At 51.3% G+C, this 11,588-nt stretch overlaps 1 protein-coding gene and 1 long non-coding RNA gene across 2 annotated transcripts in view; both read right to left on the bottom strand.

Annotated features, from left to right (window-relative positions):
• Nucleotides 1-770: 770 nt before the first annotated feature.
• LOC144587967 (uncharacterized) lies at nucleotides 771-2,543 on the bottom strand. The gene is made up of 2 exons (XR_013543233.1): nucleotides 2,328-2,543; nucleotides 771-975 (listed from the first exon to the last, which is right to left on the bottom strand). It is a non-coding gene; the product is annotated as an uncharacterized LOC144587967 (long non-coding RNA).
• Nucleotides 2,544-3,104: 561 nt separating this feature from the next.
• The window catches only part of ZDHHC19 (zDHHC palmitoyltransferase 19), a 9,668-nt gene continuing 1,184 nt past the window's right edge, over nucleotides 3,105-11,588 (bottom strand). The window contains exons 2-8 of the mRNA XM_078389008.1: nucleotides 9,687-9,808; nucleotides 9,293-9,420; nucleotides 6,099-6,271; nucleotides 5,436-5,541; nucleotides 4,412-4,476; nucleotides 3,601-3,841; nucleotides 3,105-3,194 (exon numbers count right to left, since the gene is read on the bottom strand). Coding sequence (XP_078245134.1) covers nucleotides 3,105-3,194; nucleotides 3,601-3,841; nucleotides 4,412-4,476; nucleotides 5,436-5,541; nucleotides 6,099-6,271; nucleotides 9,293-9,420; nucleotides 9,687-9,808 — 925 coding nt within the window. The remainder of the gene's footprint in view (nucleotides 3,195-3,600; nucleotides 3,842-4,411; nucleotides 4,477-5,435; nucleotides 5,542-6,098; nucleotides 6,272-9,292; nucleotides 9,421-9,686; nucleotides 9,809-11,588) is intronic.

Here is an 11,588-nt window from a genome sequence, read left to right as displayed (position 1 = left end):
GAGATGAGGGGGTGTGGGTGTGGGTGTGCTGAAGATTAAGGATTCACTTAAAACTCAAGAGGGAGAGAAAAAGAAAATATTAAATATAAAGGTGAATTGCAAACACAGTCTCTTTTTTTTGCACATGCAGTGGGAGAGAGTCTGAGCTTTGCCTCAGGCACAAGAATATCTTGGGTCAGACCTGTCTATGGCAGGCAGGTTTTGTTCACCGTACGAGGGTTTGGTGTAACTTCAAAGGGAGGGCTTTTTCTTTTGGCTCTCTTATCCAGCAAGAAGTCTTGGGAAACTTTTAGGATGGAGAGCTCAGTGGTTGAGGTCTCCGGCTGTGGAACCAGAGGTTGGGAGTTCGATTCCCCCCACTGGGCCTCCTCGACAGGGGCTGGACTGGATGACCCCACGGGGTCCCTTCCAGCACTCCAGTTCTCAGATTATGAGCTGGCTGGCTAGTTGAGTGTTTGAGGTCTCTCTGTGGAGCCAAAGGTTGGGGGTTTGATTCCCGCCGCCCCCTGGTCCTCCTCGACAGGGGCTGGACTGGATGATCCCAGAGGGTCCCTTCCGGCTCTGCCGATCAAAGGTGGTGGTGGTTGTGATGATGACAACGATGACGACCCGGAAGACCCCAGCTGTCATCCCGTGAAGATTTCAACGCCCAGCCCAGCTGTCAGGCTCCTTCAAGGCTGCTTCTGGCCCTCCGGGCCGCTCCCCCGAGCCACGGCGCCTGGACCCACATGGACACACGAAGAGGAACCAAGCGCACAGAGAAAGGGCAGCCCCTTTGCAAATGCTTTTATTCTCTTTCCCCAGCATAAAATGATGGCGGGCTGAGAAAAAAAGGGAGCCCGTGGGATTCCCTTCAGATGTCGGAGACGGAGAGGAGGGCGGCCATGGGCACGGACGAGTGGCCGCGGTGGATCTGGGATTTCCAGTGCGTGTCCCGGTCCTGGTGCAGGTCCACGGAGCCCAGCATGTCGGGGACTAGGAGCAAAAGACACAGCGCAACCGTTGAGGGGGCCAGCCGCCTAGAAGTCCCCTTCCTATCACAGCGACAACCATGTTTTTATCCTGCACGGATTGGATCCCTTTTGCCGTCTCAAGATGGAGCAGGACAGGGGACCTACTGACCGACCCTTGGAGCCATGAGATCCGCATCCTGTGGAGCAGGCACATGGCGGGGCAGGTTCAGCATCGCACAGGGACCTGGGAAGCTGCCTCAGGCTGTCGGCTTGTCTCCCTCAGGAGCCTTGTGGCACGGCGGTTAAACTGCAGCACTGCAGGCAAGACTCTGCTCACCGCCTGCGTTCGAGCCCAGTGGACTCAGGGAGCCGGCTTGAGGTTCACTCAGCCTTCCACAGACTTCTGGGCTCAGTCAAGTGAGTACGCAGCTTGCTGGCGGCAGGGGGTGGGGGAACTGGAATTGGAATTGCAAACTTCTCAGATTGTTTTTGGCACTGTGGGGTGGTAGATAAGCAGCACACTTTTGCTTTCCTGTTGTTGTTGTTGTTGTTGTTGTTGTTGTTGTTCTTCTTCTTCTTCTTCTTCTTCTTCTTCTTCTTCTTATTCTTATTCTTATTCTTATTATTATTAACAACAACAACAACAACAACAACAACAACAACAACAACAACAACAACAACAACAACAACAACAACAACAACAACAACAACAACAACAACAATGTGGCCTTTTCCTCCGGAAATCTATCCAATCTCCTTTTAAAGGCATCAAGGCCAGATGCTGTCACCATGTCCTGTGGCAAGGAGTTCCACAGACTAATGACGATGACAAACAGCAGACTCACAGACCAAGAATGTGGGGGCCGAGGAGGTGAAACAGCAGAGGCAGCCCCACTGGGTTGATGGGCCGCTGCCATTGAACGGTGTGGCAAAGACATGAGCACAGTGGAAAACTGCTGCTGATGTGGCTGACTTTTTCAAATCTCTCATTTTCTCTCTCCATCTCCTGGCCGGCTGACCCACTCACCAGCCTTTGCATGCTGGCCAGGTCCTCCTCAGGGGTCAGTTGTGCACTCGGGACAGGAGCAGGATTTCCCTGCTTTGCCTCCCGTGGCAGCTGGCCACTGGTCAGCCACACAGGCATAGACTCCCATCCTGCCTCCTTGTCCGAGTGGCCAGCTGCCTGAGGAGGCAGGGAAGGGAAGTCCAGGTTCTTGCCCAGGCAGAGGACCTGGCCAATGTGTGCAGGCTGGTGAGAACAGGCCAGTAAGGAAGACAGGAGGACAACCCTCATGCCACAAAGCAGCTGACCATTTCCTGTCCTTTCCCAATGCCCACCATTGGTTGCCACTCGCTCTAGAGTGCTCTACTCACTGGTGATCTGCATGCTTCTGTCTGGGACCTTCAGCTGCCCAGCTGTCTTCTTCTGGCTGTCCTGCCGGAAAGAGCATTTAATCATCACCAGAGAGGAACGGCTATTAGGCGATTTTTAGTCCCACCGAGACACCCTGACTGATGTTATGGGGGCCTGCCTCTGAGTTTGTCCCTAAACCAGGCAGAAAAAGCATTGAGCAAAAAGAGCTTTTCCTGTCTAAAAGGAGACCGGATGGACAGCCCCCCTTCCTTCTCTGTACGACCCTGCCCAGGTGCTAAGCTCTTCAAGGCAGGCCTCACCAGGTGAGGTGAGTGAGAAAGACCTCCGTGGCTGCTTCCGGGCTGTGGAACTCTCTCCCACATGGAACTGGGTTGACTCCTCCCAGTTTCCCTTCTGCCGAGGACAAAGATTTTTCTCTTCTGGTTGTTTGGCATTTGACTGAGAAACAGACTTTTGAGTTTCGATGCTATATTTCTTACTTCTACTTTTTTTTAGTTCAGTTGCTGGTGTAACAGGATTACAGAATGACAGAATTGTAGAGCTGGAAGGGGGACCCCCAAGGGTCATTCAGTCCAGCCCCTTCCTGCAGCAGAAAGCCCGGCATGAAAGCATTCCTGGAAAGTGGCCATCCAATTTCTGTGAAGAAATGTTCAATGAAAGAGAGGCCACCACTCTCTGAGAGAACCCAGTTTGTTGTCAAGCAGCTTTCAAAAAATTCTCCTTACTGTTGAATTAAAATACTGTTTACTCTTTGCTTTTTTATTATCTTATCCTTCTTAGAGAGAAGTATTGGCTGGAATTCTTTTGGCGTTCATGGAAGCTTTGTGGAGCGGGCAGTGGTGAATTGCCACGGTGCCAGGCAGCATCTGGAGGGTGCCATGGAGCGTGGGTGACCCGGTTTGCAACGCAGATGTACTTTGGGCACTTCTTCGATGGGCGGCAATTCGGGGGGGGGGCAGTTTCACAGACCTCGCCGAAGACCAGCCGAAGGCTTCTGGCCAGGGTTTGGCTTCAGCTTGTCCTACTGCAAGATCAGAATTGACCACTAGAGAGAACCGGGGGGGGGGGGCGCGTTTGTTTGTTTTTTGGGCCTGTGAGTCAGAATGGTGCCCATGGACCAAGGAGAGCTCAGAAGGTTATCTCTGTAGATGGAGCAAGAGTAATAAAAGGCAATGGGTGGCTCATAAGAGTCTGAGCACCTTCTAAGACCATGCACATCTTTTTTGGACAGCCTGCCTTGCAGCCTCCGCCCCCACCCCCCGTTTTGCTCACCCCCTGCTCTTTGGCTCCCCCGAGGCTGAAGTCCTGCCAGTGCAGAAGGCTCCCCAGGACAGACCGGAAGTGGCACCAAGCCTTGAGCGCCTTCTGTCCCCTGGACAAGCTGTCCAGAGTGCCAGAGCCGGGAAGAGGCGCGTCGGCGCTCGAGATCCGGGGGACACGGTGGAGCTCAGAGGGATCGGGGGGCTCCAGGGTCAAGACCCTCACCCCTGGCAGGGCTGACTTCTCTCGGTCCCTGTGAGAAGACAGGCAGAAAGAAAAGAGGTTTAGGGATTGAATCCCGGCCACCCAGGGCTCCATCGTCACTTCCTAAACGTCACGTAGCAGCCAAAGCTTGGAAACCTTCCTTCTTGGACTACAATTCCCAGTATCCTGATCTGTCTAGCACTAACTAATCCTTCCTTCCAGCCTTTGAATTCAAAGAGAGCCCCGCTTCTCCGGTGAGGGTCCTTTCCCTCTCTTTCTTCACTTGATGTGAGTTGTTTGTTGGCTGTTGTTGGTTTGTTTGGTTTCTAAGTAGGCAGGCCGTAAACAAAGCAGCGTACATAAGTCTGTAATTTCAAGCAAGCGTAAATAAAAGAATTTTTTAAAAATTCTTTCTCCTACAAATATTTTAGAGAGTGTGTTATGAAGTGCTGTTGAATGAGAAAGGGGTGGACTAATCCGGGGGGACTTGAAGCTATTCTCCTCTGTGGGAGTCTTTATTTCTACGGCGTAGCAAGAGGTTTTTTTTTTTAAACCAGAAATTCAAAACTCTGCAACAGAAGAATGGCCGTCCTCTCAAAGGAAGGCCGGTGTCACTCACTTTTTGGAACTATTCCACCACTTGCAGGAAGTTGGGTGGTTCTGCTTCTGGGCAGATGGCAGAGCCTGTTCAAGAAGACATATGGCGGGGAGGGGAGGGGGAAGAAAGAGAGTCAGAAGCCAAGTAGCTCTCACGATTGTCGAATTAATATCATACTACATTTTGTACAGCAAAGACGCATAGGTTTTGTGTCAATGAACGTCCTGTGTCCAATATAGAGAAATATAAGCAACCAGAGAAAACGTTAAGGGATGTGTGAACATCAGTAAAATGCTCAATACTTAGAATCAAAAAATCAATGCCCTCCCCCCCCCCGAGAAAGGCTGCTCTAGAGTGACCGGGAGCAATTCTGCCATGGTTTAAGGACCCCCCCACCATTGCCTCTCAATGTTAAAGTATTTAAAAATATGTTTTTGGCCACTAGAGGGTGCAAAGGGGCCTTTTCCATTAAGAAGAACACACTATTTATAAGAATTTTTTTTTGAAGAGCCGAGGTCCTGAGACACTGTGAACTTGAAAGGGACTGGCATGTGTGTGTCCCCTGGAATTTTGGAGCTTTCCCCACAACGGGTCTACAACTTCGAGTGCAAAGGATAAGATCCAGAGAAGGGCTGGCGCCGATTTGAGACAGGCATCCAGGCAATGCCCCTGTTTCTTCTATGATTTTCTGCAGGTGGAGGTCTAACCTGACCCGTTGGATAAAAATGCAGCTTTTATTAACTGCAGTGACTGTTGTTGGGGGGGGGGGGAAATTAAGGAGTGGAGGTTTGGAAAACTAAGTGTCCCGAGCTCTGTGAAGAGCGGCCATCGTTGCTGGGTCTCTGGAAGGGACTCCAGAACGCAGGTAGCCCCCTCTGGGGCTGCAGAAGATGATTGCAAAGCACACGTGGGTGAGATAGGATGGGCCTCGAAGCTCCCCATCTCCAGGCAGGCACACAAGCAATTCCCTCTCTCCACAAGCCCCAGGCCCCGGCTTCATCCTTTCTGCCCCACACGTGCCCCACGGAACCCAGCTGCCCCGTACCTCGGACTTGCATCTCTGCTGAGCGGCAAGCAAGCGGCTGATCTGGCTGCACAAGAGGAGGAGCAGAGGCGTCAGGTAGAAGGCGGCAGGGATGGTCACCAGCACGCTGGGAGCAGAGATGGAGAGTCAAGGGCATATGGGGCAGAAAGAGAGGGATGGACAAAAGCCTGGAGACCACCAAGGTTTCCATCCTGCCGCCCAAGCGGGGAGGAGCGGGAACCACGAGGACGGCTAGCTTGGAAAGGTACAGCTCTGCCCGCGTTTAGGCAGTTCCTGTGCGAGTGAATATTTTGGAACCCGCTTGCAAACGTCCACGATGGTAAGAGATATGGGTGCTGTGACCAAATAATGCCTTTGCCAGGTTAATCATCCTCATTGCTATCCTCATTGCCATCTAAGGATGGCAGAGCTGGAAGGGACCCCATGGGATCATCCAGTCCAGCCCCTGCCAAGGAGGCCCAGTGCAGGAATCGAACTCCCAGCCTCGGGTTCTGCAGCCAGAGGCCTAACTCAGCGGAGCTGTCTAGCCCTCTCCAGCTATGGGAGGCTCCACCTCTCAAACCCCCGGGAAATTGGAGAAAGCGTGGAGGAAAGGACCCCCTGCAGACCTAGGATGGGGAATGTGCTTTTGTCTTGTGCCTTTTGGGGGGGGGGGAAGGATACGTGCAGATCTTCTCTATGCTGAAGCCCTGATGGGAGCTGAGCGCAAAGTAGACCAGGCAGGAAGTCAGCACGGCCAGGTCATATCCGCTCAGGAAAACCACGAAGAGGGTAAAGAAGCGGACGTTATGGCAACTGATGCAGTTGTTCACCCAGACGCAGTGATGGTCAAATTCCTGTCGGTGGGAACAGAGAGAGAGAGAGAGAGAGAGAGAGAGAGAGAGAGAGAGAGAGAGAGAGAGAGAGTCTGATTCAAACAATGCAAATATAGTTTTCTCCCCAACCCCTAAATGGAGCCATGCTCTGGGACTTCTGGGGGCCCCGAGGCCACGTTGTGAGCCTTGAATTTTCAGAATGCCTGATCAAACGGTGGAGGCTTTTCCTCCTGCCGGAGGTTCAAAGAACTTGGGATCTAAAACAATGAAACGCTGAGCAGCAGATTTTTGACCGATTTGTGCATCCAGGGCAAGGGTTAATAATAGTCATCATCATGGGCCATCAAGTTAATTCTGACTTTTGAAGACTCTTTTTAAGTAGAGAATACTCGGAAAGGGTTTTCCCTTCCCTTCTTCCGTGGGAGCAACTTGGGACAATATATATGCGAAGGCTTTCACGGCCGGGATCTAATGGTTGTTCTAGGTCTTTTGGGCTCTTTGGCTCTTTGTTCTGAAGATTTTTCTTCCTAACGTTTCGCCAGTCTCTGTGGCCATGGGCATCTTCAGAGGACGGCAACCTGTGCTCTGGTGTAGTTGGCTTGGGAGCGCAGTATTTATGGCTGTGAGACAGGCCTTTCTCCTTTAAAATAATGCTAATGTGCTGTAAAGTCCGTTCTGACTTATGATGACCCTTTCCAGGGTTTCCCAGGTAGAGAAAGCTCAGAAATGGTTCCCCAATCCATTCTCCTGGGGAGTTTTGTCTTTTTCTGTAGATGGGTGATTAGTGTGTATTGTTGTGGGTGTATTGTGTGCTGTCCTCTGAAGATGCCGGCCACAGAGACTGGTGAAACGTCAGGAAGAACAACCTTCAGAACACGGCCAAAGAGCCCGAAAAACCCAGAACAACTTGGGACAGTTTGCAGCTGGCCCAAGGCCACCCAGGCTGGCTTTTTCTCCCTGGAGGCCCGTTTGGGGGAGGGGGGGAATCAAACTTCCAACCTCTGGATCCACAGCCAAGAAACGTCTCCAGGTAGCTTAATTCTTCAAAACCAACAGCCTGTGCAGGGCAATACCTTTGCTGGATCATGAAAGAATCACACACGCAGAAGGTGAGCTTGATCAGACAGAAAGGGCAGAGGCTCCTTGTCGAGGCGCCTGGGTGGCCGGATCGGCCGGGGGGGGTGCCCTCCCAGTAGGTACTGTAAGGGGGAGAATTTGTGGCGAGGTCACGGGGGACAGACTCTTTGGTGACCATTGCAAAACGGGGGCGTGTGCACGTGCGGAGAGACTCTCTGATGCAGCTGCTCCAGAGGAGGTGCCGAAATGAAAAAAAGCCAAGGGTGCTTCGGAGCATGTGCAAAATGACATGTCCCGAACAGAGCCAGGCTGGCGTGGTCCCCGTTCCTTGAAGTTTCAGGTCCTAAGTCTGAGATGTGAAGAATGAGAAGACCGAAACCTCTGCATCTCAGGGCCAAGACCTGGACGTGTTGATCAACCCTCTCAAGGGCACGGGAGAGAGAGAGACGCTTAACACCCTTTTCCCAGGGCAGTGGCCATTGGCTCAGCGGTCTGTTTCTTATTTATCTATCTATTTATTTATATCTATCCTGCCTTTCTCCCCAAAAAGGACATCTTGTCTGAAGGAGGGCTCTGGATGACTCAAAAGAGGCCCTTGTTTTTAACATTGCACACACACACACACACACCCTGGATGCTGAAAAACACAAATTACAGCAGATGCTGTTATAAGTGTGAATGTTGTGCATAGTATGGTCTCTGTCTCCCTCGATTGGCCAGTTCTGGTCATGACACCATAGAAATAGTACATTTCTCAGATACAGTGGTGCCTCACTAGACAGTTACCCCGCATGACAATTTTTTAGCTAGACGTAGACTTTTTGCGATCGCTATAGCGATTCACAAAACAGTGATTCCTATGGGGGAAATTCGCTGGACAATGTTTGGTCCTTGCTTCGCAAACCAGTTTTTGCTAGACGACAATTTTGACAGCTCCCTCTGCGCTCGCAAAACAGGTGTTTTTGGGACCTAAGCTTCGCAAGACAGCTAATTAAACAGCTGATTGGCAGTTCGCGATGTGACTTTCCTGTAGCTGATCTTCGCTAGACAACGATGATTCTTCCCCATTGGAACGCATTAAACAGATTTCAATGCATTCCAAGGGGGAAATGCTTTCCGCTAGATGATGATTTCGCTAAACAGCGATTTCAATGGAACGGATTATCATCGTCTACCGAGGCACCACTGTAATGCTATACAGTGGTGCCTCGCTTAATGGGCGCCCCGTTTAACGACGAATCCGCATAGCAATGAAGATTTTGCGATCGCAAAAGCGATTGCATTGCAATGATTTAAATAGGAAAAATCGCTTTGCGATGATCGGTACACTGTTTCGCTTACCGATTATCGCATAGTGATGATTTTCCAACAGCTGATTGACGAGTCCAAAATGGCCACCAGGTAAACAAAAAAAAGGCCGCCCGCTGTGTTTTCGCCTGGATTCCTCGCTTATCGGGCAGCGAAAATGGCCGCCGTATGGAGGATTTTCGCTTAAAGGTGAGTTTTTTGCCCATAGGAACGCATTAAATGCGTTTTTATGCATTCCTATGGGCTTATTTTCGCATAGCGACGAAATCACTTTGCAGTGATTTTTGCTGCAGGGATTATCGTTGCTATGTGGGGCACCACTGTATATACAGTACAATACATAGCATGATCTCTGATTCCCTCTAGTGGCCAGTTCTGGTAACTTCATTTTTTAAATCTGTATTTCTAGGATGTTTCTTTTAATATTTTCAGGCTGTGGATAATGAATCAGTGGATACAGATCTTGTGGATAAGGGGTTCCTACTGTAACTCTGGCACCTTTTTACTCCCTTTTAACCACATTTTACTTTGGCCTTGGTCAGAGCCAGGAAATGGAGCATTCTTGAGCGTTCTGGGAGTCACCATGCCCCGAGGGAACATTCTCAGGCTCTGAGCAAAATGTTATCCGTCGCCCCAAATCGCTGTCTCTGGCTTTACCTCCACGCAAGTGTCACACCAGGCACAGTGGGAAGTGTGTGGCAAACAGTACAGCTGGCACTTGTTACACCAGTGCTGGTTGAGGTCGTTCATGTTCACGGGCTGGTTCATCAGCGTTTGGTCGACGCCTGACAAAGGAAGAGAGAGCAGGGGAGACATGAGGAGGCCCTTCCGCTCGCAGATTTGCACTCAGAACCATGACACATGTGGCCTCGACCTCCCATTCAGGCAGCCACCCCAACCTTCAACAAGGAGCTAGAGCAAGAAAGGAAGTTAGCCAGGCTGGGGGTGTGTTTGGGGTAGGCGGGGAGGGACACGTTGAAAGTGTAAACCTTTGGGCACGCGCGCGCGAGAGAGAAAGGATTGCGAGGAGACAGCCACTCCGACCTCTCACCCCTGTGGAGGATTCCGGTGTCGGTGAAACTGGTGAGGAGGAAGTACAGAATGGTTGGGATAAAGAGGTGGCCGCAGATGATGGGGAAGGCCCAGGATATGTTCACCGCGAGCCAGCTGCACCTGAAACGAAAAGCAAAAGTTGGCACCGGAATTTGATATTAGGCGGTATCAGTTCTTGCGGGAGTTTTTACAACCTCGCCTGCAGCCAGGAGAAGTTGTGACTGGGAGGGGCCTTTCTGGGTTGGTCGGGATGACTGTCAATTTATCCAGCACTAACCAATGCCCACTCTGAATACAGAAAGTGTCCCGCCTCTCTGCTGAAGTTTGCTGAAAACGGTCATGTTGGTCAGTTTGCTGTTTGAGCTGTTCAATAGTAAGTAATGAAACCTTTTAATTCTTTCTCCTGCTAAAGTTGGACCGCAAGGTATGGAGTCTGTTAAGTGCCAATGAGTGAGAAAAGGGATCGACAACTTTTGAGGATTGTTGTGGGTTTTTCGGGCTTCTTGGCCGTGTTCTGAAAGTGGAAGAACCGCTTTCAGAACACGGCCAAGAAGCCCGAAAAACCCACAACAACCATTAGATCCCGGCCATGAAAGCCTTCGCGAATACAACTTTTGAGGACCTTGAAGCTATTCTTTTTTTGTGGATCCTTGCACTTCTGCCAAGCAGCTCAAGGAATGTAATCCAAAGTTTAATAACTCTGCAATAAAGTTTGCAGAGTTTGGATTTTCCTTGCCCAGGCTGTGATTGGTTGCGAACTTATTCCTGCCGCCCGTTTGACCCCAGAAAAGGGCTTTGGTCACATCTGGGAATGGTCAATAAGAGGCTTGGCACTCCACTCTGCAAGCCCTGCCTGGTTAACTCTCGGGCAACTGTATTCTAAACAAATTGAAGTTTTGAAACTGGCTTCAAAGGGAGCCCCATTGGGGGGGTTGGGGGAGAGGCATTCCAGGAAGTTAATCTGCCAGAGGCAAAAGGCAAAGATAAGAGAACATCATCCTTTTTCTCTGGTTGTGATCATTAGCACAGCTAAAAATGCTGAAAAATGTCTTTTGCAAAAAAAAAAAAAAAAAAAAAAAGGAAACCCGAACGCCACAAAAAAGAAGACGTGAAAACAGTTCAGGCCCTTCGAAGGCTAACCAATGTATATTTCAGGATGTGCTCTTTTGTGAATGACACTCCTCTCCTCGGGTGTAAGGAAGAGGACTGCCAGCCGAGCCCGCCCGCTCTCAAAAATAATTCCGTCCGTCTCCAAGAGGCCACACCGTCCCTTTGTGGCTATTGTGGTTGGGGAAATGGCCAGATGTATGTTTGCGGGCGCCCCTCGGCTGGCATTGGAGAGGATTCGAATCGGCCGACGACCAGCGGCAACACCAGCTCTGGACCAGCTGCATGGGGGAGATGGGGATTTGTGGTCCCCAGCTGCATGGGGGAGGTGGGGATTTGTGGTCCCCACCTGCATGGGGGAGGTGGGGATTTGTGGTCCCCAGCTGCTTTGGGGTAGGTGGGGATTTGTGGTCCCCAGCTGCTTTGGGGGAGGTGGGGATTTGTAGTCCCCAGCTGCTTTGGGGGAGGTGGGGATTTGTGGTCCCCAGCTGCTTTGGGGGAGGTGGGGATTTGTGGTCCCCAGCTGCTTTGGGGGAGGTGGGGATTTGTGGTCCCCAGCTGCTTTGGGGGCGGTGGGGATTTGTGGTCCCCAGCTGCTTTGGGGGCGGTGGGGATTTGTAGTCGGCAGCTGCTTTGGGGGAGGTGGGGATTTGTGGTCCCCAGCTGCTTTGGGGGCGGTGGGGATTTGTGGTCCCCAGCTGCTTTGGGGGCGGTGGGGATTTGTGGTCCCCAGCTGCTTTGGGGGCGGTGGGGATTTGTAGTCGGCAGCTGCTTTGGGGGAGGTGGGGATTTG

The sequence above is a fragment of the Pogona vitticeps genome, chromosome 3, assembly GCF_051106095.1.
Source record: "Pogona vitticeps strain Pit_001003342236 chromosome 3, PviZW2.1, whole genome shotgun sequence".
Classification (NCBI taxonomy): Eukaryota; Metazoa; Chordata; class Lepidosauria; order Squamata; family Agamidae; genus Pogona; species Pogona vitticeps.
This window is presented reverse-complemented; position numbering and strand designations above follow the sequence as displayed.